Consider the following 26,558-nt stretch of genomic DNA (forward strand, 5'->3'; position numbering starts at 1 on the left):
GGGACACAATGGGCGGCAGCGGCGGGGCGGCGGCGGCGAAGGGGCGCTGAGGGGCCGCCGCCCTCCTTCCCTCCCTCCCTGCGGCCATGGCCACCACGGCCGAGCTCTTCGAGGTGGGTGCGGGCCCCGCGGGCCGGGTGCGGGCGGCGCCGGCCGGGCCGGCTTGCTGAGGGGATGCGGCGGCCTCTCGCCGGGGAAGGGCGTGCGGTGCGTGCGGCTGGGGAGGCGGCGGAGCCCCGGTGCCGCCCCGCGGGGTGCGGTGCCCGCCTTGCCCCGCTGCAGGGCCTCCCTCCCGGCCGGCTCCCGGTGACGGGGCCACGCCAGGCCCGGCCCCGCACCCCCTCGTCTGACCCCGGTGGTGTCACTGGGGCTGGGGTGGAATAAAGAAATGACTTTGCCCTCCCTGTACCCGCGGTGGAGGCAAGGCACGGAAGGAGAACAGCTCGGCCAAGGCCACGCCAGGAGCAGGGCAGGAATAGCAGGAGTCTGTCAGATTCTTCCCGTGCCATTACAGAATGCCCTAAGTTGGAAGGGGAGGATCATCTCCCTCCTGAAGGGAGCCTGCAAGACAAATGGAGAGGGGACTATTTACAGGAATGTAGTGACAGGACAGGGGGAATGGCTTCAAACTGACAGAGAGCAGGTTTAGGTTAGACACGAGGAAGGATGATATCACCCTCTCGACTGTGAGGGCGGTGAGGCCCTGGCACAGAGCAGCTGTGGCTGCCCTGTCCCTGGCAGGGTCCAAGGCCAGGGATGGGGCTTGGAGCACCCTGGGATGGTGGAAGGTGTTGGAATGAGATGATCTTTGAAGACTCTTCCAGCCAAACCCTTCTGTGGTTCTGTGGCTTCGGCTTCTGGCCTGGACCGTGAGCTCTCATGATGTGACCTGTAGAAACAGAACGTGTGTGGTGTTCCCACTTCCTCTTCACAGGGACATGGTGACATCCCCAGGTGTCCTGTATTTGCTCTCCAAGCCGCTCAAGCTGGTTGTTCTTCTGGTGGGTTATCACTGGGACTTTGTCCAGCCCTCAGGAAAGGGTCTTCCTGTTTCTCTGGAAGATCCTATATCTGGGGTTTATGTGAATGCATTGTGTGCATTTGAATTTATGAATCATTGTGATGGCACATGAGTGTTATGACTCACGTCTTTTGCTTTGTGTAGCTTTAAAAAATAGCGAGACTAAAATACTGTGTTCCTGTAGCTGGGTGCCAGGTTTTGTACCCTCCCTACTCCACTCTAGGAGCCCCTTGATTTCTCAACATGATGACAGTGCCATTCTGTTCTTTGTGGGGTGTTGAGCGTGAGGTAATTTGAATATGGAAAGAAAACTGTGTGTTTTGGCTGCTTTGGGTCGTGCAACAACTTTTTCCATTTTGCAATAGCAATAAAGATGAAATTGCAAGTTTGGTGAGACTTTTGTCTGAAGTTTGGGGCTAGAAATGATATTTTTCCAACACAGAATCCAGTATTTCTGTGTCTCCTGCTTTCACTTCTCTTTCACTCCAAAGGCAAGAGACTTTTTGTTCATGTCCACTAATTTAATGTTGCCTGCTTGGTGAGTTTTAAATTTCTGCCTTATATAAGAACACAAAAATGTGCTTGTTATGGGAGTAGCCCTTAGCTGTCTGCTGAGGGTGGAATTTGATTACCATATTTTCATGAGTCTGTGTTTTAAGTAAATTTCAGTACAAATATGGGAAATTGTGTAGCAGGATGTGTGCTGAAAATGTGCACAACGTGGACTGAATTCTCCCTCACATAACCTAAAGCATAATTTAACAGTGGATACTTCTAAACTGGTTTTTAATCTGGCTGTGTCCAGTGTAGTTTCATTTGTAAACACCAGATCAAACCAGGTTATGACCCACTTCAGGCATATCTCTTATTAAATCAGGAGTATTGGCTGAATGGATGGGATCAGGTTAATTCATCTGGAGCCAGAGGGAAGTTCAAAGCTGAAGAAATTGACTGTTGGGGCTCATCTGATAACAGGCAAAGGACTTGCAAATGACATTTGTAATAGCTGATTTTCAGCAATTTCTGCAGAACAGGATAGGGGACTTAAAATAGGAGCTAGGCTGTCAGCTATGAGTAACCCTGTTATCAGGATAGCATTTAAAAAAGGAAATGTGTTTGCAAGGTACAAACTGAAGTAAAAACTTTTGGATCCCAGCAGTGGAACCTGGAAGATCATGTGTTAGAAAGACACTGTTGAACTTCATTTATTCCATATAAATCAAGTAGATTATTTTTAGCACATCCTCTGTGGAAAATTGGAAGAAAAAGCTCATTTTATCTCTCTGTTGATCAATATCCTGCACATAATATCCACTCCACTTAATATTTCTTAAATAATATAGAACAGTACTTATATGATTTAAAAACTGAATGTAAATGTTCTTGGAAGAACAGGTATTTACCAGGAAGGGAGCTGCAGGTGGTCTGTGTACATGTGCACCCAAGGAATATTTAGAGGTTTATAGAGGCGTGATGGGTGGAGAAAGATTGGCATTATAATATTTTTTGGGGTTCTGAGGCATCCATATCAGATTTCCTTAGGAGAAGAGGTTTGCAGAAAAACTTTGTAAATGTTGTTTGACAAAAATGAAAAAATATTCAAAGCCACTATATGTGTGTAGCTGAATTATCTTTTAGAAGGGAGAAATGTAGAAAATGTTGTCTGCACACACAGAGTGTCAGTAAACCCTTTATTCAGGGTTCTTCCATACTTGGCTTTAGTATCCTTGTAACCAGAGTGGGGCCTCAGCTGAATTACAGGATCTTCAGAGGAAAAATTGTGGATTTTCATATAAAGGAGGAGTCCTGCAAAGAGCTCTGAGGTAATTGGGAAGCTGGAGGCCTCCCCTGAAGTGAATGTTACTGCCCTGAATGACTCATTTCACCTATAATTAAATTACAAAAGTGTTCCAAACTTTTAGATACCAGGGGGGCATAAGGAGGGAATTTACACTTGGCATGGAAACGTGGCATTGTGGCTTTTGATGAAAAGGATTCTTGTTAAGGAAACTTCACGTTGTGTATCAGGAAGGACTTGGTTAAAGAGATGAGTGACTTGTAGGGAAATTGTTTTTGTGTGGTATCAACCAGTTATTTTTGAAGTTTAGCCAAGGGGGCTGAGCACAACATGGTTACTCAGTCAGTCTGTGCATGAGGAGTTGCTGAGTGATAAAATTTCTGCCATGTCTGTCAGGATTCAGCGTGTAACAAAGTATATTTTAAATCCTTTTATCTTCCTGGTTAGTGGCTGGGCCTGACTGGATAGGGCACAATTTGTTTCTGAGGAAACAGACCTTGAACAGGCAGTATTTGCTTTTCCACCCTTGGTTTTGCTTTCAAAACTAACTCTGTGATGCTGGTTTTCCCCTCATTATTCCTTGTGACAAAGTTTCAGGCATATTGATACAGTAACTAATGTAATACCTGTTGGGATCTGCTTATTTTTTACTGTTTTCATTTTTTTTCCAACCAAGTTTTATCAAAAGTACTGGTGGCATATTCAGTTGTTTCATCAAATGCTCCTATTAGCCAGAGCCACTCCCAGCTTGTTTTGGGTTGTTTCACACTTTTAGAACTGTTGCTGCTTATAATTCAAAAGCTTTCTATAAAATCCTGGTGGTTGTGAAAATACTTTTCTTGCTGATGTTAGCACCTAATCACTGCTGCTGAAGTGATAAATACTGTTTTTATTAATGATAGAAATTGGACTGTGTTTGGAGTAATTTGTTATTAACTACGTGATGAAATGTTTGAGCTGTAAGTAGTGGCCAGCTAAAATTGGAGGTGTTTGGTTTATAAATGTGGCCTCTGCCTTCAGAAAATATTGTTGGGTGGAGAAATAATCTTAGCTCTTTACCCTTGAGTGGTTTTTATGGAAGAACCAGCAAATATTATGGAAGAAACTTGTGTAACTTTGAGTTTTAGTATCAGTCATGCCCTGCTTTTTCTACTTGTGGAAATCAAATTCATCCTCTGTTTTTATGCCTTTTTTCCTCATTTTTATCTGCTCTGTTTCTGCAGTTCCACTTGGGTTGCATCCAGTGGTGTCTCATGCTGGGTTTTTTTGGGCTGGGTTTTTTGGTCAGTTCTGTGTGTGTGATGCCATGGTGTGACAGAGAGTTGAACAACTGTAAAAACCCTTATTTTGCCACATAATATTTGTAGGCAGATGAATTCTCTGATGTGTTTTGCTGATGGCTGGCTTGGGTGGGGTAACCTCTCAAATCAGCTGCAGGGCTCAGGCACTTTGGAATGACAAGCCACAAACTCAGCTGCAAATCATGTCATTTAGAGCCAGCTCTTCACAGACCTGCAGCACATTCTTTGCAAGCAGTCTGATAATATCTAAACTTGATGTTCCAACTCATCATATTAAAAGCAGTGTTCTCAGCAATAAATGTATAAGCCCAAGAGGTGATGGAGCAATTGCCAACGCTGTACTTTTGATTATAGTAAAGCTTCTGAACACTTTCAAAATGAGATGTGAGCACCTGCTGAAGGAACAACGTGCTGGGGCACATTAAAAAGGGTTTTTCTTCTGTGGCCAGGAGCCTTTTGTGGCAGATGAATACATTGAACGACTGGCATGGAGAACACCTGGGGGAGGTTCCAGAGGTGGAGAAGCTTTCGATCCCAAAAGGTAAAAAAATCAAATTGCACAATAGTCAAAGTGGATGTATCTCTAATTGTAATGTAATGTGTTTTATTCCACATATATTCAGTATATTTATTCCACACAAGCCTGTGTGTAGTGGTGCTGTGTGTTCAAGGAGGTTTTCATGTGGCAGAATTGCTAACATTTGTGACCATGAGACAATGATTCAGAGCTAATTATTCAGTAATGAGTAGGGAAAGTCACTTTCTAATTGAGACCTTTTGAATGAAGGAGAATTGATATTGTTTGTGCTTGTCAGACAGTTGCTGGATTCAAGCATAATACGAGGCTTCACTGCTATGATAGCTAAGCCAATTTAATGAGTTTCTTACTTTAGTTTCCTGAGCTGCCTTGTTTTAAGACACAGCAGTTTGCAAATAAAAGGCACAGAAAGGTAGAACAGCAAGAGAGGCAGCTCTGGGGATGAGATCTCGTGATAAACTAATCTGACTTACTAAAAATGTCAGAAAATTAACCTGACCCAGTCAAAGGATGTTAATTCTGCAGCACCTGGCTCTTTGGAGGCATCTGAGAAGAGAAAGGATATTGTGGAATTTCTAGCAAGATGCTGAACTCTTGACATTCAGTCTGAGGCCTGTATCCTAGGCAGAGCTTTAGGTGTGATTGAAGCAGGAAGAAGCCTGGAAATACACAACATTGTTCCCTGGAACTCTTTCTGTGTGCTTGTGCCCAGTATATACATTAGGGTAGCTCATGATTTGTACAAATTCCTACTTAGTTTCACAGATTTTCTGCATTTCTGCTGGTTTGCTTCTGTGAACTGGGAGGCACTTCCATATTTTTCAGGACAAGCAGGCAAAACCTGCAACAATAAATATTTTTCTTGTGGCATCTTCTAGTATTGGGCAGGGAGCCAAAATTAATATTGAAAAAGAAACATCTTTTGGTGTCTATTTTTTTCTTTTCTGTTTTCTGCTAGAAAGAGTATTGGAGTCTGTATTTCTTATCTGTAAACCTGACTAGCAGCTGCCTCTTCTACTTTTTTCCTTTCTCAGTATATTGAGCAGTGCTGCTGAATAAGTGCAGAGTTGACACAAGACCTGTTTGAAAAACAAATCTCAGCCTGAATCAGCTTGTTAAAATTAATAGTGGTTGCTGAATTTCTCTTGGCTTTTGTTTGAAAGAATGCTTTGTGTCACTGTTGTTTAAATTTGATTTTCAATATACTTCTGTGAACTTAGATGTATTCCTTCTGGTTTTCTGTGAAATCTGCTGCAATGTGCAGATTGCTCTTGGGCTTCTGGCAAGCAGGGAGTGAAGGAGAGGAATCACCAACATCTGCCTCAGTCCAGCTTTCTTTGAGAAGTTGTGCCCTCAAGTAACTGACTGGACTGAAAGCCTCTTCTGACATTAAACATGGACAGCAAAGTTCTGAAATGTTTCAGATATTTTCAGTTCTTAGCATGAGTTTTGTGGCTGTGGAGAATCTGGGAGTAATCCATTTCTTGACCAGTGACTGGGATATTTAGAAAAGAAAGAGCTGAAAATATGACTGAAATAGGACAGAATGAATAAAAACAGGAATGAGAAAGAGAGATGTTGAGAACAGAATGAAAAGAGCAGAGGGAATTCAAGAATGCGTTCAGATGTACTATGACTGGGAGGAGTAAAATGTGAGTCTAAAAGTAAGGTTAATGATGGAAAAGGGCAGAAAAACCCTCTAAAATGGGTATAGGAAGTGAAGTCAGAACAACATTATGAAATTATGGCTGTATCAGTTCCTTATTAATAATTACTCATTGTAATGCTGATTGCCAACTTTACAGTAACATGTAGAGTAGAGAATGTTCTTCTGTTGTATCCCTTACACTGAAGGAATGTAGTGGCCTAAGCTTTCATTTGCCATATGAGACTTATTTAGGGAAGATGGGAATATAGGGATTTCTGTATCTGTGGCAGAGCCACCTTCTTGAGGGATTAATATTTTGGTGTTCCTCTCTCCTTTGGCCCACCATGCACAGAGTTTTTCTGTTGTCATAGAATGACACACAACCAGGGTGATGCAGTTTAAATCAAAATTTGAGAAACAGAATTTTTCTAAAATATTTAATGTTAAATAATAATAATATATAAAATATTTAAATTTACAATTTAAATTTATTTATTTAAACCTTCAATCTAGAAACATTTCTAAGTTGGACGTGGTTAGATCAATCTTGTATGCAAGTTGGTTTGGTTTTTTTTTTTGAGGTGTTTTAAACTCTTTAGAAGACACTTTCTTTTAAACTAAAGTCTGTTTTCCTGTATTTTATTCTAAATCAGATTACTGGAAGAATTTGTAAATCATATCCAAGAATTACAGGTAATGGATGAAAGGATTCAGAGGAAGGTGGAGAAACTAGAACAACAGTGCCAGAAGGAAGCAAAGGAATTTGCCAAGAAAGTGCAAGAGCTGCAGAAAAGCAACCAGGTAAATCCAAGGGCTGGAGTCAGTGGGAAGCTGTGCAAGTTTTCAGAGCATCCTGTGCTCCTTCAGCTTTTCTTGGTACAGGGTGTTGCTGTCTGAGATAAGAATAAAAGAGGGTTTGGTGACAATTTCTCCTGTCTGAGGAGGCTTATCTGCATGTTCCATTAGGGAGTGTTAGCAATGCTGAAAGTGGGGAGTCTTCACAATAATTTAAGGAATACACTAAACTTTATTTGGGTTGTGTGTAATTCATTAATTAGCAGTTCTGAGATGCAGCACCTGCATTCACTGGGCTTCTTCCTGAAGGAAATCTTGTGTTTCCTGAAGTGCATGAAATGGAAATCATGAGTTTAGTGTCTGTGTTCTCCAGGTTGCCTTCCAACATTTCCAAGAACTGGATGAGCACATCAGCTATGTAGCAACTAAGGTCTGTCACCTTGGCGACCAGCTGGAGGGGGTAAACACGCCACGGCAACGGGCTGTGGAGGCTCAGAAGCTGATGAAATACTTTAATGAGTTTCTGGATGGAGAGCTGAAGTCTGATGTTTTTACAAACTCTGAAAAGGTAAGAGCTGTCAGCGGGATGAAAGCAGTTCAAAGCAATAAGCGGGACTGCCCTAATTACAAGCTGCTACCATGACTTACCATGGTCAGACTTCAAACCACTGAGTGACTGACTTGTTAAAGTTTCATTGTTCTGAAATGTAAATTAACAACACTGGGCTGCAGATTGCTGATAAAGCATTTGTATTCAGCGATGCTTAGTGTGGCAATGTTGGCATTTTTCATTTTATGAAATTATCGGAGATTTGGGAAACGCTGGGAGGGCAACTTTGGAGTGCAATACAATATCTGCCTGTTTCCTTTGAACCCCTTGCCTCAGATCCATCCTGTAAAGCAGAACGTTTCTGAATGCAACTTCTTTGTGCAACTTTGCTCTGTTGGGTCAGTCCACTGGCCTTGGATACCTTTTTGTCACAGCATGCCTTTGGGCTTTGTGTAGTCCTGTGGTTATGTCTCCACCCTTGGAATTTAGAGGAACCAGGCAGGAAAACTTCAAAGAAATGTTCAAGCATTTTGTTTTTCTTGTGCTTCAAGAGTATGTTCATGAAGCAAATACAATCTGAGTGGTGTGACAAACAGAAATAAACTGAAGGAAAATAATCCAGCTCTAATCAAAAGGACACATTGGATTTCCCAATGCAGTTTAAGTAAAGTTGTTAGTTTGGGTTTGTTGGGATTTTTTTTAATGTGATGTATCCTGAAGAATCTTCCTTCCCTTCTTAAATTCTGTGCAATGGTATGGTTGTAGTCAGGAAAAAAATGATAATATGTGGAAACAGCAAACACTTGATTTGCACATTCAGCAAAAAAATATGTGCTTGAAATGCAGCTCAGGGAAGACCTGAGAACAGGTTAATAGTCACCCCCTCCCCACTGAGCTGGAGGTGTCTCTCAGGGAAATGAAAAGCTAATCATTTTATATAGTTGTATTCCCAAGGAGTCACTTGCACAGTGCCTTTTGATTCATGGTCTGTGGATATATGGTAATTACTAGTTGATAGCTTGCCTTAATTCAGAGAGAGCAGAGGAAAAACTTCCCCGATTTCCAGGGGAAACAGAAAGGTTTCAGCATAAGGGAAGTTCTTCTATGACAGCCTTTCCCAGAGCTGCATAAATATTTTCGTTTTTCCTAAGGAGTAATAAAACATGCATTTTACAAATACGTAATAGCAGCATGATGAATAACAAAACATAAGTTAGAGAATTGTTGTCTGCTCAAGAGGCTCAAAGAATTCAACTTTCACTTTATTTGTAAATTAAAGTTTCATGATACATCCTGTTGGAGAACCAGAAAAATTTGGTAGATAAATAGGGTGAACCTGGAAATTTGTAAACAAATTAATCTCTGTACACCCCAAAGAATAGTAAGATACTCATCAAATCTGGAGGAAGACAAATGTAAAGGCCTTAACTCCTGTGCCAGTCTGCAGGAGAAGGGTGTGGGAACACAAACAAGCATTTCTGGATACAAGTTATCTTACTGAGGCTAATTTCAGCTAGGTGGAGTCTTGAACTTTTTCCCCTCCCGATTTTAACAATAACTTGAAGAAGTGTTTGTAAAAGAGCCTGCCCAGACAGGAGCTGTTACATCTTAATGCATCTTTGTACTAAAAATACTTCTAAAGTATGAGATGGTAACAAATATTCTTAAATGTGAAACCTTAGTGCTTTGCAGTGTCTTCTGATCTTCAATCTGATGGGGGTTTTAGATAATGTTTTAGAGCATGTTACGATGTTTTGTGCTCTGCCAGCCCTCACAAATGTGGACTTTTCTTTGAGACATTGAGGGGACACTGTGAGAGGCACAAAAAAAGAGTATAGTACAGTTATGTTCTAATTGATACTTTTCTCAGTAGTGTCTGTTCTTAAAATCTGTTGGATTCTTTTCTTTCCCTACATTTCATTTGTTGCTTCCCACTTTCTCCCAGCCATACTGAGCAATTTCTGACTTACCTTTGTGAAGGTTTTCCTTGCTGGTTTGTCCCTTTCTGTGCATTGTGTCTTCACCCTCTGAATCCTTATAATTTCCCTTGTGTTGCTAGCTAACCAATCTTTCTCCTGTACTGAAGATTCTTGAAGTGAGCAAATCACTCCAATACAATTAAACTATTAAAATGATCAGCAGATCACTTGTTTATCATGCAATAAAATCATCCTGCTTAATATGTTTACTGTTATTCTCATGTCCATTTCTCTGTTTATGTTCTGTACTTAATTTCATTGTGACTTTTCACTTGTGCCTGTTTTCTGTTAAAATTCTCCCTTGCCATTATTTCTCCATGATTTTTCAGTTGCTTTTTCCCAGATACATTATAGCCCTTAAGTTGTATTTTACAAAATCGATATTTATTTTGGTTTTAATGGTTTACAGAAGCCTGATTCAACTAAAAATTAAAGATGTCCGGGTTTAAGCAGAAACTGTGGAGAATTGATTTGTCATGGCTTCTCTTGTGCATAGAAGTCCTGAATTCAATAAAATCTAAGTTAGTTAACAACTATTGTGTGAAGAGGAAACAAAGAAAATGTGTTTGTGGGATTTCTTGGTTGGTTTTCTTGTTTGTTTTGATTTTGCAGCTTTGGTGAATAACTGCTAATATATAGACAATTGTATAGATCCCAGTTGTTAGGTATTAATGTTGCTGCAAGCTAATAGAAATAACTGCTCTTTCATTGGATTTATTTGAGGAGTGCAGCAGCTTCTGCCTTAAGAGGCTATTGTAAGCTGACAGTTCAAAACATAAGCTGCTCTTAATAGTCAGAATGGATACACTTTGAGTGCCCCTATTTTTGCTGAACAACCAGCCTGGTGTGATGCCTGTGCTCTCTATTCTTACCTGTGTGTCTGCTTCTATTCTTGAAAAGTTTTAATCCAGCCTGCTCTAAGTGGTGGCAGAATAGGATTTCATTACTTCCTTCCCTCTCACTTCAGTTCCCTGGATCATCACTAATTGGAAGAACAAGATAAACTGCAAATTCTGCATGTTCCCCATTGTGCCAGCTTATAAAGCTTTTAGTCATCAAATAATTCAGGTTGCAAAAGACCTCTGAGACCCTCGAGCTCAGCCTTTCCCCCAGCACTGCCAAGGCCTCATGTCCCCAAGTGCCACATCCACATGGCTTTGAAATCCCCCAGGGATGGGCACTCCACCACTGCCCTGGGCAGCTGTGCCAGTGACAGCCCCTTCCATGAAGAATTTTTTTTCTTGTGAATTTAAACCTCCCATGGCACAACTTGAGTATTTTTCCTCTTGTCCTGTCCCTGTTCTTTGGGAGCAGAGCCAAATCCCCCTGGCTGTCCCCTCCTGTCAGGGAGCTGTGGAGAGTGAAGAGGTCCCTCCTGAGCCCCCCCAGCTCCGTCAGCTGCTCCTCATCAGATGTGCTCCAGCTCTGTCAGGTTTGGCCCAGTCAGCACTGCTTAAATCCACACAAGTTCAGTTGCAACCAGCTGCCTTCCCACACATTGAAATTTGTGTTTTCTATCATTTTATTCAGCATAATGAAGCAGTCATCAGCACCACTGAGATGCACTTCCTGTGTTGACTGATGGGGAAGAATAATTGATAAAAGGTTCTGCTGCCCACAGCAGAGATTTGCATGCTGTGTTACCTGTTTATTAACTTTTGTATTCATGCAGCTATTCTTATTTTGTAGCTCTGTAATTACCTGACTTCCATCTTGATTTTTGCTTTGGACCTCAGAGTTTATAATTTCTAATACATCTTCCATTTCTTTTTCTTTGGGAGAATGTTCTGCTTTGATCCCTTTTTTCTCCTTTCTCCCCTCTCTGTGCCAAGCAGGGTTATGGCTTTTTTTTTGGTATGAGCTTTGTCCAGACAGTTCCACACCTCCACAGACATCCCCAATGGGAACATGTGATGTGACTTTTCATCATATTTTGACCTATATTACTTTATGTTAAAGAAAAATACCTTAAGCATCTTAAAAGTACATATGGGAACTTGGAAGGGCTGATCTCTTCCACGGGTATGTCAACTCAACCAGCTTTAGAGATAGGAACTTTGTGTATGAAAATTGGACAGTGCAGGGGGAGGAAAGGAACAGCCCAAAATCAGACCTTCTTTAATGACTCTGTCATGTTTTCTTCTCGCCAGATTAAAGAGGCAGCTGATATTATTCAGAAACTGCATTTGATTGCACAGGAACTGCCTTTTGACAGGTAAAAATCTATCTGAACATCTTTTTAAGAAAGTAAATCTTCGCACAGCTATGATTTTTCTGATGCTTCCCTTGTCTCCCCTTTTGGTGCTGTGCTTAGGGATTCGTGGAGCTTTTGAGCTGGATTGTGTGCTTATTTCTCTCTCCTCTATTCTCAAATTTGTGTTCACGCACTCATGTTGTAGGATCATCTTTACATACACATCCTAAACTGCTTAACAGACTTTTAATGGGATAATTTTGCTTTGCTGACTTAATGCTAGATTTGAATTAGATGCTTGTAGGTTTTTGGGGATATAAAGCGGGGAACTTTTCTGTCGTCTTTGTGCTGCATGTTTTCATTTTTAAGCAGAGTGCCTGCTGTTCATGATCCAGGATGCCTGTGATTTCTCATGTGATGTGGATTTGAATTTAATCATGCTATTTTTTTTTTGTTGTTAACAGGTTTTCTGAAGTAAAATCAAAGATAGCAAGTAAGTTATCTATCCAGTTCAATCCATATTGCTGTATTTGAATTGTTAAAGATGATTAAAGAAGTAAGCAATACTGTCAGTATTACAGTTTTTGCCTGAATTATGTAGCCTGATGGGTTTTTGTTGTTATCCCCTTTCCTCTCCAGGTAAGTACCACGATTTAGAGTGCCAGTTAATTCAAGAGTTTACCAGTGCTCAGCGCAGAGGAGAAATCTCCAGGATGAGAGAAGTAGCAGCAGTTTTGCTTCACTTTAAGGTAAAAACTAAGGGGCTTAATTTAAATATGTGACTAAAACCAACCCACGGTACAATCAGTGTCTGTTTTGAGTTAATGGTGGGCACAGCCCTGTTGTCAGATGTCAGATAATGTGGAACTTCAGGACTGAGGGGTTCAATCTGAAATCAAGTGCAAGGGAATAAAGGAGGCAGATGAGGGGGACTGGGAGCAGCATCAGTGGAGAACCTTCTAAGATAATCTCTTCTTGCATGGGTGTGACCTGACTTTCATGCTTGAGAAAGAATGTTGAAACTTGAGGTATAGATCCATGTAGAGTGATGGTAAGTAGATATGTAACAAAAATTAGTTTGGAAAAGTCTGTGCTTTGAATGAATTCTGGTTTTTTTGGGGTTTTTTTATTAACCTTTTTTTTACAAGTTTTGTATTTCCTTGATTTAGTTTTGTACTGAAAACATGAACACCCTGCTCTAACATGGAGTTGTTTTGCTCCTTCCACAGGGCTATTCCCACTGTGTTGATGTGTACATAAAACAGTGTCAAGAGGTAATGCAGTTTGTTTTACATAATTTCTTTATTTACATTGCATTGTTGATTTAATTATTCCTGTAGGTTGTTTGAAATATATTCTAAAATGTGTTTCTCAATCCCTAGGGTGCATTCCTGAGGAATGATGTGTTTGAAGATGCAGCCATTCTCTGCCAGAGAGTGAATAAGCAAGTTGGAGAAATCTTTAGCAATCCAGAGACTGTGCTAGCCAAACTCATTCAAAATATCTTTGAAGTTAAACTTCAGGTATTACAAATTTTAACATGTTGAAGTTCATTGACAAACCTCTTAATAAAAAAATATTTTATCTAGGAATAGCAATTAATGAGAATTTACAGTATTTGTAATCTTTGTATAAGGGTGTAGAATCAACTCATTGCTCTGTAACAATTAGGACAGATAATCAATCCCATAGCAAATAAATCTCCTTGTGCTCTGAATACAGAACAAACACTCAAATTCAATATGTAAAATTATTAGGGGATTGCTGTGTTCGTTGGGTAATTCATGAGATGTCATACATGAGTTTGATTTCTTCTCTATGCCCCCTACCAAGAATATGTCAGGAAAAGAACTTCCACATTTCATATCTTTAATTTGCTCATTCTTGGATTTGGGTGTCATGTGTGAGGTTAGCATTGAATAAGTGAAAATCATTTGTGTTGTGACTACTGTCTTGCAACTAATGCAATATTTATGAAAATCTAAAGTGATTGAAAATACTAAGTTTTTCATCCTGCAAATATACCCACTTAAGTTCTTAAATCAACAGCATGACTTTCCTTGCAAAAAGCAATTTCCCTGTAGATGTTGTTCTCATAGTGTAGAGATTGAGCTTGTGTTTCAGCCCCAGTTTTTTGTGTCAGTTTTGAATTAGTATTTTATGGTAAATGATATTTTTGTCCAAATATTCAATGATAAGAAGGCTCTAAGCTTGTATCTGCTTTGTGTATGTCTTATGATAAGCAAGTATGTAACCATCTTTTTGCCTTGTCAGCTGCAGAAATGCTCTGAGGCCTCTGATGCTTTTGATTCTTAAAGTGAAGGGACTTTGTGTTAGTTGGTCAGACATATTTTCAAAACCATCTGTCTTTTGTCTTTGCTTCACACATTACTATTTTGTGTTATTAAATAACTTTCTTCTACAAGTGTGTTTAACCCCCTCTGTGGATAATGCAGGAGGTGTAAATGAAAGATGTAAAACCAAAAGAGAGATGAATTTCCTTTAAGTAAGATCTACACTTTGCAGGAAATTCCTTATAATCTAGGAAGTAGTGAGAGTGACCTGTGGTTGTCAGTTGATCTTCTAACAGATGTACCAAATTTTGCAGAGTTATGTTAAGGACCAGCTGGAAGAACACAGGAAATCAGATGCAGAACAGTATCTTAAAAACCTCTATGATCTATATACAAGGTATGTATATATCAATGATTAAATTACTGGATTGAAGCTGTTGGAAAATAAACAGATTTATTGTAAGAAAAAGAAGCCAAAAATGTAAACTTCTCGTAAAAGCTGTAAATTTTTTTTGTCTATTAACCTTTACAATGATGGGTTTCCTAAGGAAAATTTAAAATGGCCATTATTATTTTCAATGGGTATTATTGTGATCTTCAAGAGTAATTTTAAAACTGTGCAAAAGCAAGTCCTCCCCATCTCACTGGCAACTTGATTGCAGTGGTGCTGTGTGTAATTAAACATGAATTATGTGAAATTCTTTGCTTAAATGTGAAACTGCTCCAAGTCTTAATCACCATCAGGGTTCTGTTGTGCTGTGTACTTTACAAACGTGTAATGCTGTAATTCATCCACATTCAACCTTTTCCTCCCCTTCCCTTCTTTGTTTCTTTTGCATAAAGAACCACTAATCTGTCAAGCAAATTGATGGAATTTAACTTGGGTACTGATAAGCAGACTTTCTTGTCTAAGCTTATCAAGGCCATTTTCATTTCCTACTTGGAGAATTACATTGAGGTGGAAATTGGCTATTTGAAAAGTAGGAGTGCCATGATTCTGCAGCGCTATTATGATTCCAAAAACCACCAGAAGAGGTCCATTGGCACTGGAGGGTAAGTTCCTTTTGGGAAGTTTGATAATTTTGAAGTGGAAGGGAGGTGGTGAGGGGAGAAAGGCTGAATTTGCCGTGTCAGATGCACAGTGGTGAACTGTCCAAGACCTACAGCTTTTGATAATTTTCTTTCACTTTATGTTCTGCTCAAAAGTGTGTTGCTCTAAGTACATGTGACATGTACTCAGTGCATGGTATTTGTACATACTGGAAATGAAAAATACCAGTTAAACCTATGTTTCAACTTAGGATCCAGATCCACAAAAGGACTGAAGCAAAACTAAGGTACCTAAAGCATGTATATGTGTGTATCTAAAAGCATACATTTTTTTTCACCTGCCCAGGTCTTGTGGTCCCCTCCCAAGACCTAGGAAGGGGAAAAGACCATAGCAATGTCAGTGAGAAAGCTCTTAGTGAGCCCAGAAGATGCAATGGACTTAGAGAAAGGTAAAACAAGACTTCATTATCCTCAGGGTAGAAAAAGTAATGTAGGAGTACTGAGAAGTGGGATAGGAAGTACTAAAACTTGTGTGAAGCAGAGGTGCTAAGGCTACTGCACCTTTCAAAGAGCTGCTGGGTTCAGTGTGTCAGGAATGAGGAATGATATGAAAAAAAACAGCAGTGAAATAATTTTTAAAAAAGCAAAGATGAAAATTTAATTTTCTTGGGGAAAATTAAATTTATTGTGGTGCGTAACTGTATGGGTTGTTTTATGCATGGAAATGTGTCGAAGCATGCTTGACTAAATAAAGAACTGCTGAGATAATGGATGAGGATGAGAGGATTTGTGGGTGTGGACGAGATAGGAAGCTCTCATTAGTGTTTGGAAAGAGCAGTGTGGCAGAGAGGATGGAGGCTGAATCTGTCCAGAGAGCAGAAGTGCTGCAGGATTCCAGGATCACTCATCCCACAAGGGGAATGAATAGCTGCTCCTGTGTGTGAATGTGCCATTCCAGAACACAGCTGACCATGGAATCAGAGGTGGTAGTTTTGCATCTACTGCCAATTTTTGTTTTTAAAGCTTGCAAGACTTGTCTTAATGCTTGCACATCCTAAACTGTGTCTTGGGTCCTGTTTTTTGAGTTAACAACTAAAAGATGCTAAATTGTTGTTGAGTTTGAGTACCAAAATTTCCACCTGCTGAAATCTTTTTGGGGTCTGTCTTTGTTCCAGTATTCAAGACCTCAAAGAGAGACTAAGGCAACGAACAAACTTACCCCTGGGGCCAAGCATTGACACACATGGGGAAACTTTCCTGTCACAAGAAGTGGTGGTTAACCTTTTGCAAGAAACCAAGCAAGCTTTTGAAAGATGTCACAGGGTAAGTTTGCTTCCTGTGACCTCCTTTAGTGGTATCATTTTGTGTGTGAGATTAAGTCTTGAGCTTAAGTTTTTGGTTGAGGTGTGATAGGAAGAGGAAAGGACATTTCAAATTGTCTCTTGTGTTTTTCATGGAAATGGAGCCACAGTGGAGGCTGAGGGTTTGTTTTTCCATGTGGATCTAGTTGTAATTTGTGAGTATTAATGCTGGCTGTTTTTGGAAGAAGTGGGGATGGTTAAACCCACTGGATGCATTGCTTTTCTTATTAAATTAGATCCAAAACCTGAAAAACCTTTAGTGTGGTTTTCTTTCCCTGCTTTAAAAATACACTGTTCAGTTGCTTTCCTGCCTCAAGTGTAATTTCTTCTTACATTAGTGAATGATCACCAATAAAATGCTGAGAGGAATAGTCTTAAAACATTATTTACCTTGGTAACCCTCTACAGTTTTTTAAATGCTTCAGTCTAACATGAAAAAGGTATTTTACTTCTGATTAAATTGCTGGTTTTACTGCCTATCAATCATATTTGCCTGGTATTTGGTGTAAATGAAAACCCTTGAAATTTAATTGCAGACTTAAATGTGATTTTTTTTTGATTAGCTAAACACACTCATTTCTAGGAAATTTTAATTCCTTTAACATTCTCAATGAGCTTATGGCAGAAAAACTTCAGATATTTAGATGTTTTCATATTTTATAAACTGAGTGGGGCCAAAGACAGAGCAGAGTACAGACACAGGACTTTTACCTGCACACCCTTGGGATCACCACCTTCCTCAGGGTGAGAATCAGTGCCTGTAAGGCAAGCAGGTGGATCATTATTTTTCTCAATATCATAGTTGCTAGAAGCAGTTGTTAAATTCATGATATAAACTGTTTTTTTCCACATGTGCACAACCTTTTGTTTCTGCCTTTCTGTTTGGGTCAGATTTAATATAAATTATTTTAGAAGAACTGGCACATAAGGAGATTTCCAGAATTAGGATTTTATAATTTAGGAGTTTGTGGTCAAAGCAACTCACTGTGCAAAAGATAAGTTAGTCTCTGGCTAACTAATTGTGGTATTTATGTCACATAGCAGATGTGTGCAGGGTTCTGCCAGCTGTGACTGCTTTAGGAAAAATAAATTGGTAATTTTGATGTAGTCATATATTGAACATTTCACTGTTTGGAAATTTCTGTTGTTGGGTTTTTGAGTTTTTTGGGGGGAAATACAGCAGAACATTTTGAGTGTTGTGTAAATTACCTGCAGTTGCAGTAGTAATCTTTCTTTCTTGAAGCTTTATGAAAGTCTTCACCTAATTCCTTAGGAACCAAAGCTGGTTTTCCTAGGTACAAAAGCCCTGTCACGTTTTTCTTTAGAAAAGGGATTTACTGACAGGTTGCTGTCCGAAATCCCATGTTGCTTACAGCTCATCAAAGTCCAGATGCTGAGTGTAAATGTGGCCATTGCTGCACTTAATAAAAGTGTTCATGCTCCATTGACTCCAGCTGAACTGTGCTAAATGTAGCCCAGCTCCAGCTGCATTATTTTTGCTGCAGTGCTAAAAGAGCACAAACTGGAGCTCCAGCTAACCCAGTGTCCTGCTTCTCACTGTGGCCAGTGCCAGGAGAGTGTTAAAAGAATAAAAATACAGGGCCTGCATAGAGTAATCTCTTCTGAATGCATTTTCCCAGTATCCAGTGGTGTGCAGGTTAGGCAGTTCCTGAGACTGCATCTGGAAAACTGTTGTGAGGACTATTAATTAATATCTTCTTTTATTATTACTCTTACAGTTATTATTAGAAAATCATTATTATTATTGTAGTATCCTGTGGCAGCTTGAGTTTACTTGTAAATGCTGAAGGGTTTGTTGATATTACAGGCTGTTCCTGAATAATTCTCTATATAGATACGTTTAATTTTGAGTAAAATTCCAATTATTCTGGAATACTTGTTACATTTTAAGCTTATCCCCTATGCAATATCCAATAAACTTTCAAATCTATGTAGAACTGACCTTTAGGACATTTTTTTTCTTTTTCTTTAAAGCTCTCTGATCCCTCTGACTTACCCAAGAATGCTTTCAGAATTTTTTCTATGCTTGTAGAGTTCTTATGTACTGAGCACATCGATTATGCATTAGAAACAGGCCTTGCTGGTGAGTACAGTATTTCCTGAGCATTTCATCTCCCTGGCCTTTCTGTGCAGATGATCTTTGCTGTGCCTTATTGATTGGCCTTGTTCAGGATGTCTTGGTTAAATTAAATCTGTTTTGTGTGTTTGGGGGTTGACATTTAATGGCTTCTAAAGTGTAACTTTCATTTGGGGGATTGATGCACAGATGAAAACGTGCTTCTGTCTTTAGAAACGTTTTTATCATAGAAATTGGGACATCAGCATTCCCTGCTTCTGTGTTCTGTGTCATAACAGAATATTTTTGTATTAAATCTTAATGTTTACAGGAATTCCATGCTTGTTTGTGTATTTGTGTGCTTAGAGTGACAGTGAATAAGAAAACTGTTTGTCTAAAGCAGTTAAAGTCTTGACAATGAGAACCTGTCTGTCTTGTAAGACAACATCAAACTCACATTCTGAAGGAGTTTTTAAATGGACTGCTCTGCTTTGCCATCAGAAATACTACCAGTTGGGTATTTCTGTGCTTATACTTGTTACCAATATAGCTAGGAGAAGAATTCTATATATGGCACCGTGGTAAATTTTTTAAGCCTGTGATTTAAGCATTCATGGAAAAAATCTGCATATTTAAAAAGTCATCATGCTAATTATAAGAACTGTATATGGTTACAAGTCTAATGAAACCTCCTTTGCTTCAGGCATTCCCTCTTCTGATTCAAAGAACGCAAATCTTTATTTCTTGGATGTTGTCCACCAGGCCAATACTATTTTCCATTTATTTGACAAGCAGTTCAATGATCATCTGATGCCACTGATCAGGTACCTTTGTTTTGATTAACATTTCCTCTGGTCTTTTTTTTTTGGTGAAGAAAGCAATTTTTGTTCATTTCTCATCTCTTTCAAGAGGAGTTTATGCTTGGAGTAGTTCAACTTGATGTTGTGGGAGGGGGAAGAAGGGAAGTTTAAACAAATTGGTTCCTTTGGAAACAAATGGGAGTGGGTGAGCTCCAGGAATACTGATAGGAAGGAAAGACAGGTTGCTCCATGGAGATTTTGCTGCTGCATTCCAGGTGGGACTCAAGGGGGTTTGTGGCTGTGCTCTTTTCCTGCTGGGGTGGGAAATCTTCACTAGATCCTGTTGGAAGCAGAAAACCCAGGAGACAAATTAATTTTTATGTTTTAGTACTTCACATATCTTCTGTACTGTTGCAGTTCTTCTCCTAAATTATCTGAATGCCTTCAGAAGAAAAAGGATATCATAGAACAAATGGAAGTGAAGCTGGATATGGGCATTGATAGGCAAGTAGAAATTAAAACTTAATCTTTTAAACCACACCTTTGTGATATATGTTAACTGGCCTTTTAAGCATGAATTATTCCTCAACTCAAAATTGATATTTTAATTGATATTTTAAAAAACAGATAAACATCCATTATTGTGCATAGGAAATTTAGATTTTGTGTGGTTAGAGGGTCATGTTTGCCATGGCAGATTCTGACCCAAAAATGCTTCTGGAAGGATGTTAAAGGATTTTGCTTATGTTGAAAGAGTGCAATAATTCACTGTCACCTGATTGTCTCAAACTGGTCTTTTTCTGCTTTGAAAGAGGGAGAACTGATGATTGAAATAGGTTAAGCACTTGCAGGATTTCCATTAGGAGCAAGGTTTGACAAAAATAGGTTAAATGATTTGCTGGGATCTGTGCAGTGCTATGGATTAGACCGAGTCGTGGAAGTCTGGAGACCTGGAATAATTTTGATTCTGACATTGACTTGCTTTGAGGTTGTGACTAATTTAATCTTTTTTCTATTTCTCAGAATAAAAATGAGGGGATAGCTATAAAAATTGCAAATTAAAATCACAGCTGTTTTGCAGCAGAGGAAAATAATAAACTAACGAGCTTAATATTAGGAAATGGAGCTGTTGTGTGATGCCCTACTTCTGATTTGGTGTATTATTTTCTGCAAGTGCAAGGAGAAGGTGGAAATAGGGGATGTAAGGTGGCAGTTGAGATTTTAGCTGCTCCTGCTGCAGGTGACCTTAGAGGTTTAAACATGAAGCTGGAAGCACTTGAAGCACTGAGGCCATAAGCTCAGGTGTAGATAGATACAGGTCAGTCATCAGTATTACAGTGATTTGTATCTGTTTGTGTTAAGTAATTAATTTCTTAAAGACTTAGGAGGAAAAGTTCTTGTCAGAAAACATTCAAATGTGTGTGGATAAAGAATTGAAAAAAAATTGTGCTTCAGCACATGAAAAAGAGAGATTAGTTTGAGATGAACATTACATGTCAAATGTGTTTGTGGGGCTGCTTTGTGGTGCCACTGATGCTGTTGAGAATTGATTGTCCTGCTTAAAGGAATGAGTTTAAAAAATAAAGGAAATTTTTGAAACGTTGATGATTTCAGCTTTTTCAAATATGGAAAGGTCCAAGTGCAGCTTCTTGAAAACCATTCACAGCAATTATCTATCTCAGTAAAAGTGATTTATCAGCCAAACAGAATTAGTTCAACTGGTTTTCTCTCAGTATGTATTTTGTGTAAACAGCCTTCTGGGAGTATTTATTCCAAATGGAAATTGAGGACAATGCAAGATATTATTTCTTTAAATTTCTGTTGTTATGTGGACTTGGAACAAAGTAAATCTGAAATACAAGCCTGAGCTCTATGCATAGGAAAAAAATGACAGTTTTGTTTGGGAAGGTTGGGGGGATGAGGGGGTGAAGGAGGGAGGAGGGGAAGAGAAGACAGCCAGGGGATGTTCCTGGCCAAGGTGGCTACTGGGGCAGGTTTGCAGCCTCTGTCGCCTGCTTTGCTGTTTGACCTTTGCTTTGGCCTTGAAGGAAAGCAGAGCCTTGACCTTAGATAATGTTCTGAACAGATAAATCCTACAAAGGAGAAATAATTGATGCTGTAAAACTCTATTAGATTTCTGGGAGCAAGAGAAATACCAAGCTCTGGCAAAGGAAGAATTTTCTTCTTCCCCCCTCACCCTTCCTTCATTTTCCAAGTGTTTTCTGAGGCTTGCTTTTGACTAATATGCAATGTGATCTAATTCTGCTAAACTCCTTGGAATGCTTCCTCCTGATTCTCTCTGAAGGATGCTGTCCAGTTTCTCTGAAGAGAATGGATTACCTCACAATTCATGTGTCCCTTTTAAAAGCAGCAGGCTGCATGCTCTGCTTCAAGACACTGAACTTGGAGGAAAGAGTTTTTAGAGTCTTTTTTTTGGCTGATGCTCCTTTTTCTAACTGCTTTCATTAAATCTTTTCTATAGAAAAATGTTAGATGCTGGATTTTTTCCCTTATTGCTTCATGCTGCTTAGTTTTGTCCAGAATCATGTCAATATATATAAATATAAAAGTCAATGAAATGAAAAGGTTCCCTTCAAAACGCAATCTGTATTTGTAACTTTAAAGGACACTGAATTGTATGATTGGACAGATGAAGCACATCTTGGCTGCAGAGCAAAAGAAGACAGATTTCAAACCAGAAGATGAAAACAATGTTTTGATTCAATATACAAATGTAAGTAACCAAAGTCTCAGCCCATGAGTGTTATCAGGTACAAGATGCTCCTTATCAAACTCCCATTAGAAAACATATGTATTTACTTAATTTACTTCCATCTTGCACCAAGCACCTCCAAACTCTGTTGGGGACTATTTTCTCAAGCTGAAAAGGAACAAGAGTAGTTTTTATCTAGTGTCAGACACAAATCAATGGGTGCTGGAAGAACTGGAACATTCTTTCCCCTTCCAAGAGGCCCAAATTTGGAACAAAGCTTTCAGCTGATAATTAGCTTTAAGCTATCAGTTTCAGAAAATCAAATATCAGGTACTGTCCAGTTGCTGGGTGCTTTTTTCTTTCAAAATGGCAGGAACATGGCAAAGCATCACAGGTACAGCATGAACATTTTACTGCAGTTTTCTCTCCAGTGAGTGTGTCTGAATCCCAGCCTAGGGGCTGCTGGGGTGGCTCACATAGGGAAAGAGGCAGGGAGGAGTAGGGAAAAAACTCAGTGGGAAGAAGTGAGAGCATTCTCTGAGTGCCTGCAGCCAGGTGGAAATGGGAGAAGTGCAGCAGTAGGTAATAGAGTATGGGAAGGTGGGAATCTCTGTATGGCTCTTAATTTGGATTTATGATTGTGACTCACAAGAGGTTTTTAATCACACACCCCTTTGGTGGATCACTTCCAGATTAAAATGTTCTATTCTGAACTGATATGAGCTATAACTTTTGCATCCATCTTTCTACTTGCATTTTTACATCTTTGTGTGGCAAATAAAAAGAAATGTGAAAAATTAATTGAAGAATAAACTTTTACAACACTTCACTGAGATTAATCAGAGTTAGTAATTGATGTTCAATTTACGACGTGGAAGAAAGTAGATTATCTAATTCTTACTTATCTCTTTTTATTTTTGAATCTAGGCTTGTGTTAAAGTGTGTGGGTATGTTAGGAAACAGGTGGAAAAGATCAGGAACTCCATGGATGGCAAGAATGTGGACACAGTTTTGATGGAGCTCGGGGTTCGTTTCCATCGCCTCATCTATGAACACCTACAGCAATATTCCTACAGCTGCATGGGGGGAATGCTGGCCATTTGTGACGTGGCTGAGTACAGGAAGTGTGCCAAAGACTTCAAGGTGAGCCTGTCCAGCAGGAGGGAGTGATGGTGTAAATCCTCTCTCTCCTCATCTTTTGAAGATATTGCTGGAATCCTTAAAATCAGAGGGTTTTGGGAAAGCTGCAAAAGGCAGGCCTCAGAGACAGCAGAACTGTGATTGGAGCTAAGCAGTAGCCATAAGATTGGTCAGCAGAAAAATTATGTAAGAAGTAGAAAAGTAAGGACAAATAGAACAATGGTCTGTGTATTAACACTGGTCTAGAATAACTCCCTAAGCTGCAGAAAAGTATATCTAGCGAGATATTGGGAAGTTCTAAGCTTGATAATGGAGCTCTGTGCATTGTGTTTTAAGGCTTACAAACAGGTATTGTACTCCAAATAAGCAAGCATTGTTTTAACTGAAGGAACGTGTGCTTATAGTGGTTGGATGGAACTAGTATCAATTTGTTTTTGCTTTGTGTGATTGGTCAAAAAACTTACAAAGTAAATTGTAACATTAAGTTCTTGATCTGCTGCCCGAGATGTGAACTGCTGGCATCTTCCCATTGTCAAAACCATGTAATGAGAGCGATGCTGGAAAACAAACAGGTCAAGACACATTCCTGTTTGTGATTTGTACGCAGCCCCCGGCCGGTGACAGATGTGGATGAGTGTTCTGTTATAAGACTCCAAGCAACTCTTAATAATTTCTGTTTTTTTCCTTTGTTTCCTCTTGCCCACAGATTGCGCTGGTCTTACAGCTCTTTGATACTCTGCATGCACTTTGCAACCTTCTGGTTGTAGCCCCAGATAATTTGAAGCAGGTTTGCTCAGGAGAGCAGCTTGCTAACCTGGACAAGAACATCCTTCACTCCTTTGTCCAGCTGCGTGTCGACTACAGGTCTGCTCGTCTGGCTCGCCACTTCAGCTGAGAGCATGGCAGGAAACCTTGCACCTTTGGGCAGCCTCAGTTCTTAGAAAGCACAGGGAATTATTTCTTACCAACCGTGGGTGTAACTTTTGTGGGACAGTGACTGTTCAGGATAAAGCAGCAGCCATATTTAAACCTGGCCATGTGGAAGGCGAGCAGGTAAAAATCTGGATGATGTTTCATGTTAGCTCAAGTTCTCCCAGTGAAGAATTTCACAAATCTACTTGCTACTGATTTTTTTTTTTTTAATTGGAAACATGTTGGTGTAGGAGAGCAAATGGTGCATTGAAAGTATTTTAGTCTTCAATATTGAATTATCAGATACCATTTGTTAGACTTGAACTACAGAGCATAGCGTAGGTAATGGATTACATAGAATAGACCAGTGTAAAAACACTCTTCATCAATTTTAATGACTTAGACTTCAGCACAGCTAATCATAATCAAATTATCTTTGATTGGTGTTTCTAAGTCATTTCTTTCATTTAAAACATTATCCTGCTCAATGTAATTTCTTGCTCTAATTAATTAGCTTGGAATTTCTTTGAGATGTAGGAGTAAAACACTATCCCAGAAAGACATAATTTATTCATTGTGTGGCATTCTAAACAGAACTAAAGTGGTGAAAAGTTTTGGATTATTTTTTTTTTAATTTTATTTTTGGTTCTTTGGCTTTGTTTTGTTTTTTGGTTTTTTTTACCTAGTAGTCAAAGGCCCACTGGAATGTACTGGCATTGTATGATCTGACATTATTGTTTCTGTTTGATACCAGCACACTGAATTTTATATATGCTCCTGAAGTAAATGCAGCTGCCTTGCCTAAGGCATCCTTATTACAAGGGAAGGTGCCCATTGTTGGGTTACTATAAAATAACTTTTTCTCCTATCTTATTTTGTATGTAAATAAATTCAAATTCTAACAAAGTGAAAGGGTAAAATGTAGCCCAGTTTTTGCTATATGGCAGGAATGGCTCCAGCAAAAACCTAGAGTGGCAAATTCTCGTGCTGAAGAGAATTGATCCTCAGTGCCTGAGCAATATAAAATGTTGAAGTGTGTGAAAGCTGCTCTTCCCCTGATCAAAACTGATATTGGACAGAGGTCACTCTGTGTCTGTTGTGCTCCAGGGTTTATTCAGGAGTTCCTGACATGGACCCGCAGTGTGCACACAGTGAGCTGAAGCAGCAGTGGTGTTTGAAACCTCTGGGGTGGCTTTTCCACAAGCAGCTGGAAATTGTTGTAAATAGACCTTTTTTTCAGAGTGGGCTCTTGTGGAAACCAGGTTGGAACTACAGTGGAGCAAATCCTTTGTAACACGTTCCTTCTACTGTGGGCTCAACACATTATGGAAACTTCTTTATCTCCCATCTCCAGAGCAGCATTTCTATCCATTCACTTTATGGGTTGGTCAGAGAGTTGTATTTTCCTCTTCTGTTAAAGAATTCCCAGGTGGGGTCAATATTGACAAGACTCCTTGGAACTTCTCTTGCTTAGCTGGGGTTCTCCTGCTTCATTTTGGATTTAGGGGAGCATTCTGTCAGTAAACAAGGGAATGGATGCCAGCCTGGCTCACAGCATCCAGAGAGTCTGGCTGCTCTGCTGGGCTGCTCTGCTCTGTTCCTTGGCCATGGCAAAGCCACAGAGGGGTTTGCACACTGGAGGAGGCACCTGCTTGTACTGCTGCCATTTTTGTTCCAAAAGCTCTGATGTGAATTCAGATGATACCTCTCTGTTACCTCTGTAACTGAAAGCCAACAATTTTAAGGCTGTGGTTTTATGAACCAATACAAAATCTTTCTACAAAAAAAAAAAGTGTCAATTTGCTAACACTTCAGAACAGTGAACATCATCTTGAGATTGCAGATCACAGAAGTGCTTCAGAATTTGTTGTATGACTGTTTGAATTTTTTTAAGGTTGTATGAAATGTATTTACCATATTCCTTGCTTTATTAGCTGTGTTTTCCATGCATATGCTCAGTGCAATATTTCCATTATGCCTGTTAACAGGAGGCAGCAAAAAGTAGGTGAACACTTAGATATGTAAACTTTTGCTCAATAAAAAGAATTCCTTCCAGATACTTTTTTCATTTCATTTCCATGTTCCTCGAAGATATTTATACTCAATTGTATAAGCCCTTCTATTTAAAAGAAAAAAAAAAGAATAAAAGTAATTTTACTGACCAAATTTATCACTGGTGTGAGCTTTCTCCTTCCTTTAAAAAACCTCCCCATGCACACACTGGAAGTTTCTATTTCTGGAGAAGGCTGCACTGTCAGTAAGTTTATTTTATAATACAAGTTGGATTGGGGTGGGGTGGGGGAACTATAATTTTCACACATTTTTAAGTTTAGAGTTCTTACAGCATATAATTTAGAAAAATATTTCCAGTGGCTTATGAATGCAAT

The 26,558-nt window shown here is 39.4% G+C and overlaps 1 protein-coding gene across 2 annotated transcripts; it reads left to right on the top strand.

Annotated features, from left to right (window-relative positions):
• On the top strand, positions 1-26,341 carry EXOC5 (exocyst complex component 5). 2 transcript variants are annotated; one of them, XM_039712721.1, is made up of 19 exons: positions 1-113; positions 4,570-4,661; positions 6,960-7,107; positions 7,475-7,669; positions 11,781-11,845; positions 12,289-12,317; positions 12,464-12,573; positions 13,054-13,098; positions 13,207-13,347; positions 14,433-14,515; positions 14,962-15,171; positions 15,420-15,455; positions 16,344-16,491; positions 18,525-18,633; positions 19,310-19,430; positions 19,824-19,910; positions 22,032-22,140; positions 23,047-23,262; positions 23,966-26,341. In XM_039712721.1, the coding sequence occupies exons 1-19, from the start codon at positions 87-89 to the stop codon at positions 24,152-24,154; spliced, it is 2,160 nt and encodes a 719-aa protein (XP_039568655.1). In that variant the 5' UTR covers positions 1-86; the 3' UTR covers positions 24,155-26,341. The 2 variants fall into 2 exon arrangements, with proteins under 2 accessions (XP_039568655.1, XP_039568656.1); XM_039712722.1 differs by lacking the exon at positions 15,420-15,455 and having other exon boundaries at positions 23,966-24,519.
• The last annotated feature ends 217 nt before the right edge of the window (positions 26,342-26,558 follow it).

Source organism: Passer montanus, unplaced genomic scaffold (genome assembly GCF_014805655.1).
Source record: "Passer montanus isolate IOZ18808 unplaced genomic scaffold, ASM1480565v1 scaffold27, whole genome shotgun sequence".
In the NCBI taxonomy this organism is placed as follows: Eukaryota; Metazoa; Chordata; class Aves; order Passeriformes; family Passeridae; genus Passer; species Passer montanus.

Excerpts from the sequence above, each read along its gene's own strand:
- EXOC5 (XM_039712721.1), top strand. The coding sequence starts at position 87 with ATGGCCACCACGGCCGAGCTCTTCGAG. Across the intron at positions 15,456-16,343 it reads AGGACTGAAGCAAAACTAAG|TATTCAAGACCTCAAAGAGA; the intron begins GTACCTAAAGCA and ends TCTTTGTTCCAG. Across the intron at positions 18,634-19,309 it reads ATTAGAAACAGGCCTTGCTG|GCATTCCCTCTTCTGATTCA; the intron begins GTGAGTACAGTA and ends CCTTTGCTTCAG.